At 43.1% G+C, this 18,186-nt stretch overlaps 1 protein-coding gene across 1 annotated transcript in view; it reads right to left on the bottom strand.

Annotated features, from left to right (window-relative positions):
- The window catches only part of ncam2 (neural cell adhesion molecule 2), a gene marked incomplete at its 3' end in the record, with an annotated part of 258,585 nt that overhangs the window by 75,212 nt on the left and 165,187 nt on the right, over window positions 1–18,186 (bottom strand). The window contains exon 2 of the mRNA XM_083938175.1: window positions 6,252–6,326. Within this exon, the coding sequence (XP_083794301.1) occupies window positions 6,252–6,326 (75 nt within the window). The remainder of the gene's footprint in view (window positions 1–6,251; window positions 6,327–18,186) is intronic.

Raw genomic sequence — 18,186 nt, 5'->3', positions numbered from 1 at the left:
GTGGGGCAGACTCTCTGGGTGACTGGACCTTGCATGTCTAGTTTTAATGTTACTTTGGTATTTGTGTCTTTATCAAACAGCTCAAACACTGAGAGAAAGAAATAAACAAATCACCTAGTTATCCATCTGACTGATTTATTCAAGTCCAACTGATTCAATCAGGCTAATATTGTGGAACAGCTTCCAAATAATTTGATTGATTTGATGATGATTGTATTCATAAATAAGTAATGTATGGGGTATGTTTTGTAGACATCCAGTTCTACAAAGATATTACATGCCAATACTATAGCATTGCTACTCGCTTCCACCATCCAATGTGTTGTTGGAACATGTCGAGTGAACAGACGGCTTGAAATTCTATGATTATGTCATAATCCTGGATTTACATAGTTTATAAGTCTGTAACCAAATACCGACATATGTAGGCTTTAGATGCCATTCTCATTTCCAAGGAAATGCACATACAGTATACAAACACAGATACAAATGGCACGCCTGATCCAAAGCTGACTTCAACCCTGATTAAAATGGCGTCTGTGTGTTGCCTGTGAAATCTGAACTCATCTGCAGGCTACTGTAGGAGATGATATGGCCATCTGCAAGCAGCAGGTGCCCTTTGCCTGTAAATTCTGCAAATAAAAGTGTCAGTGTGGAGGGCCATTATTCAGCCCATCAATCAACCAAGGCCTTGAACAAGAGAGTAGACGGACAGAGGCCCGTCCAGTCCTTTAGAGACAGCTTGCTGGATTAAGCAAACACAGAGAAGAAAATACAAGTGGCAAACGTGTTGTGTTTAGGAAAATGGGAGAAACAAGAGATAACAACAGAGAGAGAGACAGAGCGAGAGATAGCAACAAGCAGGCACTTTGAATGCTCTCAGTAACTGTCGGCAGGATGCCCTTGAGCAAAGGTTTTAACCTCCAGCTGCTCAGCAGCCAACAGCAGAGGGTTGTGATGGTTCATTTCAAGAGCTCCCAGGTGTAACTCTGAGAAGATGGCTTTGGTGTGTGGCAGGATTTTGGCTGGACATTTTTTATATTTGCTCAGCATGTACGGTTGTGTAAATTGCTCCTAACATCAATAGTAATCTGTCTTTTGATGCACCAGTACATAATGGTGATAAATTAGCTGATTTGCCCCTTGATGCTTGCATTTAGCATCATAGAAAAACACGCAGGCTTTCACTTACACCCCAGCATGTTAACACTGATCATCATCGTAATGTTTCCAACGACCATCACATCCTTGGCACGTGTGTCTGCTGCTCATTAGTTCCCAGGCCAACAGATCTGATGAGGCAATCAAACACGAGCCTTGCTGAAACCATATCACAGTGCGAGCCACATCGCTCCGCTTTCCTTCACACGTGACTTCCCACTGGAGCCTCGTGGTGCATGCAGGCACTTGTGGAGACCAGATACGTGTCTAACGTCGATAGCGGCGTCTCTTTATACCTGTTAGCATTACAGCCTTATCACCTCTCTCCATTTTACAGTCTGTTGACAGCAGAGACAGCTAAATATGTTTAAAGTTGATATAGCTAGCGTGGTGACAGGCCATTTGCTTCACAGATGATCCAAGACGACATGAGTGTGTCGCATGCTGGCCTGCTTTTCATGCTCAATCCTGCCTCCCTGTGTGTGTCCTTACAACTGTGTGAATAGATGGGGAATGTTCTGTCAAACTGCTCTTAGAATCTGCATAAGCTGATTCTTGGCTAGGGAGAACGATAAATGACGGACTCCTCTGAAGGTAGAGCAGGAAGTCAATGATGATTTTACAGGTGCTACAGCAAAGTGTCGCATATAGATCATCGGCTTCCGTGGACTGCTGATTAAAGCAACAGCTCTTTTTCAGCTTGACTTTGAGCTTCACGTGGAGGTAAGACTTTTAAAAGAAGCGAGAAACAAAGCTTTACATCTGGAAGGTGTTTCAGATGTTTATGATCCTCCTTAGCAGCGAGGGAAGAATATAAAGCAGCTGATATATTGAAGCGATCTAAGCCTCCTGCACAAGGCAGATTATTGACTAGACGTGCCCCTTGGCGCCAGAATTAGCTGAGCACAAGCTGAAACACTCCCACGTCCCCACGGTGGCTGGCACTGGAGCCGTGGTAGTAATTGATTCAGGTCTCTGAGGATAGCGAGGCTGAAACAAGAACTGAGCAGAGAAGGAATCACACTGGTCAGCATGTACATGTGCGTAGCTGACATGGTGTCAAAAGGATCCGTTATATGTTTATCTCTGTCTTCTCTGTAATGTCTGGCCAACGGGTGAACGTGAGTGCACGGGGACAAGCGGCGTTGGATGCATCTGAAGAAAACGACATGGGGACATAATAGCTGTTGGATCTCATTTGACCAGTGAGGCTGCCTTTGAGGCCGCCTTGGTTTTATTTCGCAGCCAACACTTGCTCTGGCTCTCTGCCAACCCAGTCTTAGGGGAGGTTAAACACACACCTAAACACCAGTTTATCCACCTCCTTATTTGCCACGCCGTGAGCTCAGCTTAATTTAACCCTGAGAGGAGACCTCATCTCTCTGTGGTGTGTGTGTTTCCCAACAAAACATGGTCTCATTGAGCAAATTGAGTGCTTAAGGTAAGGGAAAGTCCTTTTTCTATGATTGTCCATGAATATGTACAAAAGAGTATTTATTTAAGATTTGAAGAAAATGCAATTTCACAAATATACACTAATTAAATTTCCAATTACTGCATGCAGTTTATTGCGATTTAATTTGCTCAGCATCTCCAGATTTATCACCATTTACTCACTTGTAACAAGAATCCATTGAACGATGTTTGTCTGCTGTGTTGCGGTACACCGTAGGACACTGTAGTTTCTTGCATCTGAGTGCGGTTTCATGATGTAATTGGTATTATTTATTAGTACTTTATGACCAGGTTTGGATTTTTGAAAGCAGAGAACATGCAGAAAACACACCTCTGCAAAATAATCTTATATTGTTCGGCATAATGATGTTGTGGAAAGGTGCATTGTTGCAGAAACACATATCTCTCATTGCAAGCATTCACTATAGAGATGCCGCCGACCTTACCCGCAGCAATGAGAGAAACAAATAAGCCGACAACAAATTTACTCGAGGTGTAAGGTGACACAAGCACAAAGGCACCTTTTCTCTCTCTCTTTCTTTCGCAGACCACTTAGGGCCGACGACTTTCTAAAGACACTCTCTCCAGCCTCCCGCTCCCTCCCCACCGCGCAGCAGCTCGGTTTTCCTGTGTTTTTCCTGACCTCCTATATGTTCAGCTTTCCTTTCTCCAAACCGTGCCGCGGCCTCAATTCAAATTTGTTGCTGCAGAACATCTTCTAAGAGCTCTTTGCTGTAAAGGCGGTAAAAAAAACAACACATTCAATACAGCGAGGTGATGAATAAAAGCTTATACCGTCTCTCACATTTCCCTCTAAAAGCAATGAATAGATTCCCCTCACTCGGAATCATAAAAACAGATTTTTTATGAATACTAAGAACTTTTAGAGGTTATTCGTTTCATATTTATTCCTCTTTAATGTTTGTACACTCTTCAGTCTGGATGGGAGATTTAGTCTACGGCAAGAATTGTAAATGTTCATGTTTCAGCAGCAATATGGAGAAAACATAATTATCCGCCTCACATTTTGAAATGAAAGATTTGACCGTTAAAGCTACATCACATTTACATGCGAGATTAACTTGATAGTGATCATTTGTGCTCAGAATGTCACTAAAACATTAAATATTCATGACCACATAAGAAACACCCATGGTTAAAGCTCAGTTATTATCTATTGAGAGCTTAACGACCAAACACTAAATCTGATAAAAACCATAAGGACATGTGAGTGTTTGATCCGGTTTGATTGACACAGCACCACAACTCGATCCAGCACCGAGTGTCGCTTCAATGTGATTGGCACACGGAGGTAAGTGACATCATCTTTTCTCACTTCCGACCGGCAAAAAATTCTTTCATGTGTATTTTGGCAGACTGTTTTTATGTCGGACCCTTCCCCCCTTTCGCAGCAGTGTAATTACCTGCAAATATGCCATCGAATCGAGTCGTTTCAGTATTTTTAAATGGTCTTGGGAAAAAAAGGCTCTGTTAAATCCTGTCATGCTATAAAAAAAGTAATCACTTAGAGCTTTAGGAAAACACAATTTCTCAATCAGCTTCCTGTGTCTACAGGGGTGACTTTTTATATACTCGCTCGTTTCAATTTTACTGAGGCTTAAAGTTCTGCATAATTAAGGGTGTGTAGCTTTGAGTGACAGGTGGGTGCCGCAACCACGCCATGTTTCAGCAACCAGGCTTCATTCAGCCCACCACAGCTCCACCCACGCTGCACCCATTTTTTAAATAGCCAGGACACAGGCACTGCCAAGATGGCGACAGCCAGAGCTGCCCACACTGGGCTTCACAATGGCACTTAAGAAAGCTATGGGTGATGTCATGGAGACTTTGTCCATATTTCATAAAAGAGGATCCGCTCTCAATCAAATCTAATCAAATGAATCAATCACATTAGCGGAGCATTAAACTTTTAATGTGTTGTTTGTTGTAACTTAATCTTTGATTTTACTGTGGAAAATCATGGATGTATAAGGGTACAGATGGAAACTTAGTTTAAAAGCCCTATAAAAGAAAAAAGAAAAGCGCTTTTCAGCCAAAATGAAAGCACAACGATTTAGAAGCAGACAAGGATTCATTCCTTCATTCATCTTCAACCGCTTGTCCCTGTCGGGGTCGCGGGGGGCTGGAGCAGATCCCAGCTGACATCAGGCGTGAGGCGGGCTTACACCCTGGACAGGACGCCAGTCTATCAAAGGGCACATAGAGGCAAACAGAGACAGACAACCATTCACACCTACGGGTGATTTAGAGTCATCAATGAACCGAACACCTGCACGTCTCTGGACTGTGGGAGGAAACCGGAGAACCAGGAGAAAACCCACGCAGACACGGGGAGAACATGCAAACTCCACACAGAAGGGCCCCAGCCGGGATTCGAACCAGGAACCCTCTCGCTGAGAGGCGACAGTGCTAATCACTACACCACTGTATCGCCCGCAGATGAGGATGAATCATGAAAAAAGGGACGTAGGTTTGACCACTTTTTAACCCGAAACAGCCTGTTTGAATGATTCTCAAGACAAAACAGTTGTGCTTTCTTGGGAGAAATGAGTCGTGCAATCATTTGTGCTCTGCTGTCATTTCTTTTGCAAACAAAAAGCATTTGCATCATAAAGTGAATTGATTTCACCCGGTTTCTTTTTCTTGAGACCAACACGCTCTCCTCTCTTTTCTGCCTTTCCTCACAAGCAGCCTGAAGCCGTAAATCAACATACAGTATATCTGCCTTTCTGCCCCTTTTCTTTACACCAATCCAGATCTATATTGGCCTGATTCATACGACTGGACCCACCATCTTAAAGCCAAAAAGCCCCTTTAAGGGGCCTGCTCTTTGTTTATTTGTTTGCAGGCTCGATTTGGTTTCACCGGGCTTTTCCTTTTTGCCTCCGACCGTTCTGCCATGATTTTCCAGCCCACTCCAGTTGGCAGGACTGCATGTGAATGTAGTAAAAGAAATCAGACTGAGGCCATGTTGGAAAAGGGCAAACGACTGAGTGACAGAGACACTTCCACCCACACACTTTTGCAGTGGATGGTGGCTATTTATCTCCCACCTCCAACACTCTTTTGCTTTAAAGCCTTTCCCATTCAATCCAGTTATGTTATTTAAGCTCTTTCACAATAAAAGCTTTCGCCTTAGCCTTTCAATTCCTGCCAGTTTGATTCCGTTCACCTTTACTTTCCTACCCCTCCGTTCTGTCCTTCGCAGCACACATTAGACCTCCACACCCCCCGATGCTCCTCCTAGTTGGAGTCTACTCCCTTGGCTGTTAGCTCCACGCTGAGTGGGTTGGCAGGAGAGAAGAGGCAGCCAGCAGGAGGCAGGGCCAGGCCTGCCAGAGTGTGTTGCCACCCTACCGAGCCACTGGCACCGGTGTCAGGGTTCTCTGCTGTGGAAGAGCTTTGATATACCGTTCTCGGAGGCAAGAGAGGGGCATCCCTGTGTGGATCATGTGGGTCAAAGAGTCACACACCATATGGACAGCATGGATTGTGTTGTGTTCGCTGTCACACAGACAACAAACAGACTTCACAAGGGGTGATGTAAAGCCCCCTGCTGCATCTACTGACCTGCCTCCAAACAAAAACAAAATGAGTGTGTTTGTTATTTTTACCTGTGCAGATGAAGAACTTGGACTCTCCGACACTTAACTCCACTTTGTTCAAGGATATGGACACCTGCAGGGCGGCTGCAATAGACAGAAAGAAGGAAAAAGAGGAAAACGGATGAGTTGTTACATTCGTAAGAATATGCAAATGATTGTAAAGAGACGTTATGTTCTTTTGCCAGATTTCATATTATCTGAGGAGCATTTCCTTTTGTACTTTACACAAAAAGCAGCGGCTTACACGTACATGTCCTTCTATATAAACACCACAGCTACCATGAGACACATTGTTCCCGCTGATATGAACTTTAACTGCAAGTTCCCGTTGTGCAGAAAAGCGGAGCTATTTCACCTTACAAAGGGACAGACTTGCTTGATACCTTCTATTAAGCACATGGCTGTTTGTGACAACCTTGTCAGTCAGTTTCACAATGAGCAGGATCCTTTCAGCCTGAGGTAATGGTGTTTGCTGTTATCACTCTCCTCAACGCACTGAACAAAAGTGGGATGGCTGAGAAATAGCAGGGATCAGTAAATAACTGTTTGTATTTTCCTGCATTTTGTCAGGCTCCTTTGCATGCTCGATATAAATAAATAAAAAACTGAGAGCCTACAAACTCAAGTACAGATAGAAAAGCTAACCTGAGATGTTGCTGAAAAACATCTGCCTTAATGAAATGGTTAAAAAGGGCAAAAACCTTGCAACCAGTACTAGAAAATGTGCACAGTCAAGCTTCAATCAAAGACCGTTTGTCTGTGCTGGTCTATTGTAAGCACTACTATAACGCAACACAATAGGGGCTCCGGTGGAAGTTTTGTAAGGCTGAATCGAAAGGTAGTTAGCTGAATGAGAGTGTGGCTCGATCTCGCCTGACATGAATCTGTAAAAAGGAAGTAGAAGTGCAGGAGAAGGGTTGTGGCGGAGAAGAGAATCAGACAAAGAAAGGGAGTGTTTGAATGGCAGCACGGCAAGCTGGAGCTGAGAACATGTCTAGATGTCTAATGGTATAAGTAATGATTGGCAACTCAGCAGAAAGAGGGTCATTTTGAGGCCAGAGCCTCTCCACGCTGCAGTAGTCTCGAGTGAAGGGAGCTACTTGATGAGCCTGTCATATCTGTGCTCCTCAGTCTTTGCCCTTAGAGCTGCACGTCTAGTTAGAATCAAACTCTAACCACACATATTGTCACACACATGCTGTATAATACTCTAATGGATGTTAATTCCATCTACAACCCTGAAAACTTGCATTGCAGCTCAGGGCGCCTGTCAATAACTGAGGAAATGATGGATTTATTATCTGCAGCTTCTCAGGGGGAAGGTGGCTGCAGCCAACAGCAGCAGCAGCATCACACTGAAGCTGTTATCACTGGGAGACATCTGTAATGGGCCGAGGCTGCCTATGGGTGGCAGTGGAGGGGCACCGCCACCTTCGCCTGAGGAGGCTATGATGGTGTTAAGGAGCTGACTTATCAATGTATTTGTTCATTTATGGTGTGTAACTCGACTATTATGGCACTGAACAGCCATTAGCAGAGATCAACAAATAAATAGCCACTCACACTTAAATGCAAATGTGCCCTTCGATCAAAACTGTACACAACAGCAAGTATTTACAGGAAATTATACATGATAGGCCTCTGCATCAACATGACTTTAGAATACCAATGCCAATTGAGATAAAGTTAATGTCCCATGTTATGCTCATTTATATGTATGTGTGGTATATGTAGGTTTCTACTGGAACATGTTTGCATGCTTTAATGTTCAGAAAACACATTGTATTCACCCTCTGTCTGAAACGCTCCGTTTTAGCGCCTGTCTCTTTAAGACCCCCTCCTGAAAAAGACCAGTCTGCTCTGATTGGTCAGAGTTTCCGGGTCTTCCGCATCTGCACTCTCGGTGTTTCTGCATCATCATTGCAGAATGACTGAAGCTGTTCTTTTTTTATTTATTGTTTTATTTCTCTGTGGATTGAGTTTTGGTAATTTTATGAAGCACCTCAGGATGAAAATCTCATTATTATTATAATATGGGACCTTTAAATGTTTGTTGGTGCAGTTTCACCACTACTTGCACTTAGCTGGCTGTTTGACATGCCTTGCATAGTGGGAGAGTAATGTCCATTAACAGCATACTCAGAAATCCTATTTGCATTTTGTCACAAATTTACTAACGTAAGCAGTATAAACTCAAATCCTGCTCACTACATACTACTTGTATTAGTATGGAACTGAGATACACACACACACACACACACACACACACACACACACACACACACACACACACACACACACACACACACACACACACACACACACACACACACACACACACACACACACACACACACACACACACACACACACACACACACACACACACACACACACACGTAGTGGTTCAAATGCAAATACTGCTCTGGGGTTGATTAATCATGTCTATTTAACCCGGTGCCCTTCCACACTTCCTGCCTCTGACTTAAGGCGAAATCCTATCACTGCTTCGAGTCACTTAACGGTTTTCAATTATTAATTGATCCCGGTCCGTTCCTGCTGTATTGTATCTGATTGATCACGTAATAAGTTCCTCACAGAACCCGGCAGGCAAAAAGTAAATAAATAAAAAAGCTGGGCTCAGAGTCATTGTTGTAAATCATATAACTAAGTTCAACCTGTAAAATAAAAGTGTTCAGTTGGCATTTTTGACAGTCCCCACAGCGAATATACAGTACGTTGGCATTTTAATGAGAATACTGACTGGATTGGAAGTGACACAGGGGGATTTGTTTATTCAACACTGTCTTGCCTGGGTGGGACAATATGAGACATGCTAATTATATCCATTTTCAGAAGTGGAATGTTTTCACCTGCTTATTACAGAGCGTGGGTCAATATGTTATGAACCTCGTAGCAATTATCAGCTCCAATTATTAGCTCCTCTGAGAAGCGGAAAATAAGACAACAGACAAAACCATCGATTGCCATTTGTAATGTGTTTGAGACGGTCGATACCACATATGACTTGCCAGCGTGCCTAACAATGATGAGAGTTAAACAATTCCAGCACCAGGTATGGGATCTCAACTACAAGAGGCAGACATGAACGTCACTGGTCCAAATCCTGTGGCTGATTGTGATCAATGTGTGGTTTAAAAGGATAGTTTGGATTTTTGAAGTGGATTTGTATGAGATACTAATCCACAGTCTGTGTGTTACCTACAGCAGGTCACAGTCGACACGTCACTGGTTTGGAGAAGCCGACGGGAGGACAGGCGCTAAAGCTAATCAATGTCCTGCTGTGGACGGAGCAGAGGCTCAATGTATTTCAGCCACCTTAAAAAGGCTTTCTCCAAACATCCATATCAGTTTAAGTGCATGCTGCATGTAGAATATTTTCACTTTGCTTTACCTTGCCATCAAACAGCCCTGTTTAAGTTGTGTTGTCTGCTGCTCTATGCCCTTGTCAAAACTACCAGACTTCATTGACAAAAACAGTCCTTTTACATCGCAGAACACAGAAGTTGCTGGTCTACCACTGCCTCAGTTGGTTAGTTTGTTTGTTTTTGTGTGACTTTTAAAGGGACAGTTCAGATTCTGACTTGCCTCCTTCTCCAAACTGGAGGCGAGCCGACTGCCATCAACTGCAAGGGAGCTGCGTTTTTATTCTCTGTGCAGCAGCACACAGAGCTCCGAGCATCGGAGGTCTGCCGAGATTTGCTGGATGATACAAAACGCATTGTTTTCATTTCATCAGCAGACCTCTGCTGATCCACTCTGCAGGGATTTTTCACCGCAGCATTATTTCCAGTGGCAACAGGCAGCTGTTTCTAGACTATTAGGCCATTCCCAAGTGGCCCACAGACAAAGTTAGCGACTAGCCGGTGAACACAGTGGAAAAGCACCTGAAAAGACGGATTCTTTCTTGCAGAAGTTGTTGAACATCCAAACAGAGCTCAAAGAGGAAAGAGGGGAAATTAGACTCAGATGGTGAAAATGACTTTAAAAATGCCATAATATTGCCTGAAATTACTGTTCAGTTTTGCAAAAAGAACAGCATGAAGTGTGCGATTTACTGTCATGACTAAAGTTTACATACAGTACACTTTGAGTTGCATCACACCGCTTTCATTCTGTAAAACTCACCAGCACCAAACGCCAAATCATTACTAAAATAAAATAAAATAGAGACCACTAAGTTCAATAGTGGAGGAGATGCTGACTGAGCTGGTGAGAGTATTTCATTAAATGGAAAGCAGACTAAAGCGGGCTAAAGCGGGCTAAATTACCTCTGCATTTAGCAGCAGGTTAAAGCTGTTATTTCAATGACAGAGGGGAGAATGTGTCTAATTATTTTAATTTAACCTTTATTTATAAAGGTAATCTCATGGAGTCCCTCTCACGAGAGGCCTGATTTACATACAACAGCAAAACTACACGCAGTTACATAGAACAGGACATTTACAACAAGCTGGCCAGAAAAGACTGGTGCCATTCAGCAATTCTGTACTCCATAAAAAGCCCCATTAAAGCTGTGGACAGACACAATGCACCACAGAGAGTGTGCATTTGTAAGAGCATATAGGGGTGTATGTGTATTCCATTTCTTTATTTTTGTATGTGTGCGGGCAGCTGTGTGTGTGTCTGTCTGTGTGCATGTGTGTAAATGTATTAGGCACACTGAGCAGAAAGACCCTTGGGTAAAAAAAAGAAGAAAAAAAATGGCTCTGCTTTAATTGCCTGTGATTTTGTGGAGGAGTTGAAGGGAACTCTTCCCTTCAACCGTAGAGACAGTGAGACAAAGACAAGAAGCGAAAGAGCGGAGAGAGCAAGAGCAAAAGAAAGAAGCAGATAAAATACTAATTAATATGTTGTGTGTTCACCCCAACCTGTGTGTCTCATGCATTTCAAGGCGTTAGGGAAATGATTTCAGTGAGAAATTAGCTTCAAAAACACTAAACAGTCAGCAGCCTTTAAAGTCTCTCTGGTGAGCAGTGGCAAAGGAAAGTTCCACTTTTTATTAAAAGATGGGTCTAATTTTTGTCATTATTTGTATTGTTTATGATAGCACTGCACTATACTTATTTATATCTACAAAGTCACAGATCTGCCCCGTATCATATGTCACTTTCTTCCCTTAGAACTCAGGAAAACATAGACCAGAGGGGTTGTTAAGCAACACCCAGGTGCCATAAAACCTCCTCTGAACGTGTTAATTGAGTATGAAACTGCGTGAAACATATTCTTATTAAGGGTTCATATGATATCCCACCAATATATCATATGATCATTTCTATTAACTCTGTGAAACGGACACTTGGCGCTGCTACATGGACCACAGAGGCTCGACTCTGTTTTTCGGCGGCTCGTCTATTTTTTCTCTCTACCTGTGGCTACGTGGTCATCCAACAGGAAACAAAACTACATGGAACTGTTAAATAAACAAGTACATATTACATTTATCGTTAAAATAAATCAATCAAATTAATGTGCATCTCTACACGGTGATGTAGTGGTTAGCACTGTCGCCTCACAGCGAGAAGGTTACAGGTTCGCATCCCGGCCTCCGCCTTTCTGTGTGGAGTTAGCATGTTCTCCCCGTGTCTGCGTGGGTTTTCTCCAGGTTCTCCAGTTTCCTCCCACAGTCCAAAGACGTGCACGTGTTCGGTTAATTGATGACTCTAAAAATTGCCCTTAGGTGTGAATGGTTGTCTGCCTCTGTGCGTCTCTATGTGTCCTGTGATAGACTGGCGTCCTGTCCAGGGTGGACCCCGCCTCACGCCCGATGTCAGCTGGGATCGGCTCCAGCCCCCCCGCGACCCCGACCCCGGGATAAGCGGTTGAGGATGAATGAATGAATAATGTGCATCTCTGATTAAACTGTAGTCAAAAAGATCTGGGTAGTTAATTCAGTAGCAGTTAGCCTACCCTGCATTAAAAAAAACAACCCACTGCGTTATCAATTGGATAAACTCAATATGCACACAGTGAAGCTGGCAGCGGCCACAGCTACAAAGATGGAGACTGTGAAGCAGGTAAAAGAATAGTTGCAATGAAACAAGAGGTCACTGCCTTACAGCAAAGGTCAATATGTGGCTTAATGCGTGGATTACATGCCAAGTACAGTGCAGCACTTACAGATATATGAGATTTTCCTTCTTGTTGCTTCTACTGTTCAGCTCTTAATTTTAAACAACCACTCAGCTGCGAATCTGACTGAACGAGCCGTCATTTACATCAATCATTCACTTTTGTCATTCATTCATTCTATTTTATGCCAGTTTTTAATTTTTACATAACCCTCCAAAGTGAAACAATAACAGTTCCAGCTTTTGCATGGAGAACTGCATGCTGGGAAACGGAGTGCATTGCATTTTGATGAATATCTGAGAGAAAGAGAGGAGGAGTATCAGCAATGAATCAACCAGCCTGCGAGGAAACTAGATCGGAGCAACAGTATTTAGGGGAAGTGAGGAGTAAATTATATTTCCCAGCAACAATATTTCAGAACTCTTTTCCCATTAATCTCCTCTGGTGGAGGTAGCATGCTGCGAGTAGAAGGACAGTGCCGCTGCTTGATGTTACAGTATCAGGATGTTTGATATCTGCATAGTAAAGAAAGCTCTCGCGGATTAGTTGCTGCAAACTTTGCCAGTGGTCCGTTGAAGCATAGCTGTATGTTTGCCAGAGTGGCTCACTGAGTCCCCAGTCCTATATATCTGTCTGGCTGCATAACAAGCCTGTTTCCATGGCGGAGAGGAGAGGAGGGAAGAGGAGAGCGCTGGTTTTACTCAGCCGACCATAACCAATCATGCCGACATACAGCATCAGGCCACGTGTACAAACTCAGGCACAACCCACAGCTGCCTATTATCTTCCCTTTCTCCCGCACACCTTCTCTGTATCGCTGCTTTTCGCTCACCAACTGCTTTGCGATTAATGTCTCCTTCCTTAAGCCTCTTATTCCTCAGGCTGCAGTAGACGTGATGGACCTCGCTCTATGTATATCCCAAAACCATTAAAGTCCAGTCGCACGCACACACACACACACACACACACACACAGCAACATACAAATCCACAGATGTTTTGTTTCAGACAGATGTGAAATATTATGCTCATTAGTCAGAAAATGCATCTTGATCTCCTCTAGCAGGTTGCTACAATGACTCTATTTTCCTTTGCATTTAGAACAAAAAAAACAAATCATTAACAAGGCCAGTGGAAATACAGAATACAAAATATGCACTAACTTTGCTGGATTCGTTTTAAGTTTTTAATTTGGACATTTGTGGCTCATCATATCAGTGGATTGGGGAAATTATGGAAGCAGCCCCTGGGCCACTCGGTAAGTTAATGAAAAGAGCCGTAGGGAAAGGCATATCCCAAAATACGGCTGCATGAAAGTTCATCAAAAGTCCCTTCAGAAGTGTCTGAAATTGACTTTTCTGAAGAGTACTGAATTACTTTTCCCTTTACCTACCAACAAAAGTAATTAGTTATACTATCTCCACACTGGCCTGGGAACGCCCCGGGATCCCCTAGTTAGAGCTGGTTAATGTGGCCCGGGAAAGGGAAGTTTGGGGTCCCCTGCTGGACCCGACTCCGGATAAGAGGCTGAAGACGAGTGAGTGAGTGAGTATTTGTTACATATACGATACCTGTTTTAGACCACAGTTCTCATTACCAGCTGCTGTTTCTGTGCTCAAAAGCTGGAAATAGAGCGCGTCATTTATTGCCGTTGGAATGGAAACACAAATATAATGTAAATTTGATCTTTGACGTACTGCAGGGCATTAAAAGGTCCACTGACGGTGCATCTAGCCTGTTTAAGTTGGATACCCTGCTTGTTCATGTTCATGTGAATCAAAATTAGGGGTCCTTGGGATTTTTTGAGATCCAGAAGAAACCATTAAGTAGAAGCACTTTCAGGAGCATTTAGGGGTTCTTCGTACTGTAACCATTAAATTATCACAAAAAAAAAACCTTAGAGGGTCCTGCCATAAAGTGCCTTGAACCCTGAATACTCTCCTATATAAGGCAGAAAGAAACTTTGGCAATCATTCAACCGCTATGAATTATGGACCAGGAAACAACATTTTCAATTGTCCCAGCACCACCATCACCACCCTCACCCACCCTTAGCTCTAATACCAAATAAGCTCTTTGGCCATTAACCTTGAAGGGACAGAGTTGGAGTCTGTAAAAAACATGTCTAAACTCAGCGTTATAGATCCAAGTAAAGAGTACTTGATCCCATTTAAGGGTGAACCAGACCCTCTTGGGTGCAGTTATCTGAAGAAAAACATGCAAACAAGCTTGCAGTAGTCTTGGTGCTTATTGCAATATGTAAAATATCAGAAGGCATGAAGTTGTTTTACAGTCAATCTGAGAAGCTGCAGGACAATGAGAGTAATATTCCTGAGGGACCATTCTGTAAACAAATTGAACACTAAACCTGTTGAAAGCCAGTCAGACAATTGAGGCTGTGTCAGAGGGCAGATGAGTCGCCAGCAAAGCTGAGCTCCAAGTGGCGATGCAATCATCAGCTATGATAGAAATAAGAGGGGTTAACTGCCACAGCTCCAATTCTGCTTTTCAATTGCTACCTTGCAATCAGAGCTTCCAGATGTCAAAAGGCGCTGGAAAGTGTGAGAAAGCGATTCACCAAGTGACACCTTATTGTGCCCGAAGAGCAGGCAGACGGGCAAATTCACATAGGAGAGGACAATATGTAAAGAGGGGGCGACAAAAAATATTCATAGACATCAAACAGTCCCACTTAGAAAACACAGTCTTCAGTATAACCCGGGTATTTTATTCTTTACTCATCATCACAGGGATGACTTCTATCTCAGATGGAGCACAAACCGGAGCATCACACTGGGATAGAGTAATCCCATTTGCTTGCATATTGTGTTCATATTTATGGAAACGTAAGGAAATAGGGGACTGTAAACATAGGTGCAAGATAACACCCTTATCCCCATTCCCTTTTTCCATTGAAGAAGGGTGCTCCAATTGAAATGATATAAAAGCGTTGACCATTTGTTCTTTCTTTTTGCACTTCTGAGTCCTGTGTCTAATCTACTAGTCTTTATTTTTCCTTATCTCTTTCACTCTACCATTTCTATGTCCCCGTTTCTTCCCTTTTATCCCTTCTCTCCCTCTGTCCTTGTGCTGCAACCTGCTTCTGCATATGGCAACATCAGCGAGTGTGGTTTTCAGGCGTATATGCCAATATCGGCAAGCAGTCTGGGGCTACAATCAATCCAGGAATGTCAGTCACACAGGGTGCTTTGCTTCACACCGTCCCACACATTTGACTCCAAATCTCTCCCATTTAGCCCCTCTCTCTTTTTCTCTCTCTTTCTCTAGGGACTGGGCATAATATTCACCTAACCAAGAGAAAAAGAATCAGCCTCTTTCTCTATCAGCTTGAGTCGCAGCTATTCTACTTTTATCTTCAAATACTTAAAAGAACTACATTTATAAGGATACAGATGGGTGCTCGGGAAAAATCAAGGCATCCATCAATCACCTCGCCAGTCTATATGTCAGCCTCAAATGCTAATAGTGTGTTGATCAGGTGTAAGCTCGTTGTATGAATAGAACTGAATAAGTGGGCCAGTGCCGACAGTGTCAATGAGTGACGGGATCTGCTCAGTTTCCAAAGATTGTGTCAGTTTATTCATGTATATTCTATTTAATAAGGTCATCCATCAGGAAGAAAAGGTTCACGTCAAATAATTATGGTAATAAAGACAATTAAAGCGATCGGCTAAAAGCTAATTTAATATTTATATATTAATGAGAGGCCACCACTGCCACTTAAGCGTCGCTCAGCGATGCTTCACGGTGGACTTTAATTCCAAAACAGTGTCCTGGAGGTCGACGGAAAGGACATTTTAAGATGATAGGTTAATGTCCCGAAAAAGCCCAGTCTGCTCCGAATAATCAGCACTCCCAGGTTTTCTGCATCTGCACTCTCAGTGGGGAATGACAGTAGCACCACTTTCTACCTTTATATAGTATAGTTTTGACATCAAAGCGGTACAGAAGTCCTGACGGCTCATTTAAAGATACACTCTCTGAATACAGGCTGTGCGAGTTTCTCTGTGAATTCAGGGTTTTGATACTGTCACAGTATTTATTATAGCGCCTCAACCTACTTTATAATACAAAAATAAATGGTACCTCACTTTTTATAACACAAGACCTTTCAAGGCTGCCACAGATTCTCTGCAGCAGCGGTGTTTCACATTCTCTGCGTAAAGCCTTAAAATACATCAATCGCACAAATGACAGTCCAGAGCAGACGGAGGTGGGGTGTTTTTACTTTGCCAAAAGAAAGACTCAAGCTGAGGTGGGCGAGAGGTTTGCTCCTGATGATCCCGGTGAAAATTCAACATTTCCTGCAGTCCAGGAAAAACGTAATATACCGATCTTGTGAATAGGCAAGCTGAGCTCAGCTGATTATTTCACTGGTCCTTTTATAAACACACTGAGACGGGCAAGTGATGGGAGGCTTTTCTGCTTTTGTAGGAGGAGGCGACTCGATTGAGTTCAGCGATGAGCGATTCAGTAATAAAACCTAAAAGCCTTGGAGGCAGATACTGATTTCCAGGCACTGTTGAGGGAAGTCTCATAGGTTGCGGGAAGGCGAAGGTCCAACATTTGTAAGAACCAGACAGATGAGCAATGCTGTGTACGTACAAAATTCAACATTAAAAGACTCACCGACTAAAAGGTAATTATTTCTACATGAAAAAGAGCCCATTGTATCAAATCCTAGATAATAATGGGTCTTATTTTGCCATCTTTGAAGATAAGTGCCAGTTCCAGGCCACTGCAAATAGAAGATGAGCATCATGACTAGGCATAGCAGCCTCAAACACCAAGAATTATTGTGTGCTACTGTCAGCAGAAAGAGCCTTCCAGTGAAAATCTGTGGGTGTTTTTCCTGTCAGATTTACTAAAATATGTAGCAAGAAAAAGGTTTGCCGTTGACACCTCTCTCCCACCATTCTGCACGCCTTCTCTTCACTCTCCTCAACACAGGAGAGAAGCAGGGGCAAATAGAAAGAGAAGTAATGAATTTCTTTGTTCAGACATTCTCCTCTGCCAGCTGTTTGTGTGGGAATAATACCATTTTTTAAGCTTTTTTAGAGCAAACAAATCACAAGAATTACAATTGTGGTTAAATGAAGCTTTGCAAAAGTTCAATAAGAAAGACTCTACACTCATTGATTCACATATGTTCCTTCCTCTCTCTCTCTCTCCGGCTTCTACTCTGTCAGCTGACTGTTGGCCAATCATGTCGTTGCTGTCAAAACAGTTATCCTCTCTGCTGCTCAGTTGTCTTTCAGTACAAACTGATGCAGCCCTCCTCCAGTCTGCATCATATCAGCTAACTCTCTTCAACAGCAGTGTCTAGACCCTCGGGGGGGGGGGGGGGGTTAAATCCTGTTCTAATCGTGGCCTGACTGCCCATGTAAATACACAACGTCACTGTCTAAGGCTCTTCTAAAACTCTCTTTATCATGGTTTTTGTGAAGAATGAATGGATGTGAAAGTTCTCTAGATTGAACTGGTGTAAGCTGGTGGTGCAGAAAGGGCAGGCACAGACCAGTTGCCAGCACACGTTGTGTTGGTTGCCACACTGGGAGCGAAATCTTGAACAGCTGCTCATGATCGCACTGACATTTGAATATTCATAATTAGTTTCTATGGGTGATATAGAAGTTGGAAAAGTACACTGGCACATTTCTCACACATACATTATGGCCCCAAAGCTCTGCCTGCTTCCCATCAGTGGCTATATTAACCATATACTGTATATGGATATGATGTTAACCAATTGGCCTGTGCAGATCATAATGGCGCGGATTTCTGCAGTTGGCTTGCGGTCAGCACCTTGGTTGCACTAAGGGACCTCAGCT

Source organism: Echiichthys vipera (genome assembly GCF_963691815.1).
Source record: "Echiichthys vipera genome assembly, chromosome: 23".
In the NCBI taxonomy this organism is placed as follows: domain Eukaryota; kingdom Metazoa; phylum Chordata; class Actinopteri; order Perciformes; family Trachinidae; genus Echiichthys; species Echiichthys vipera.
This window is presented reverse-complemented; position numbering and strand designations above follow the sequence as displayed.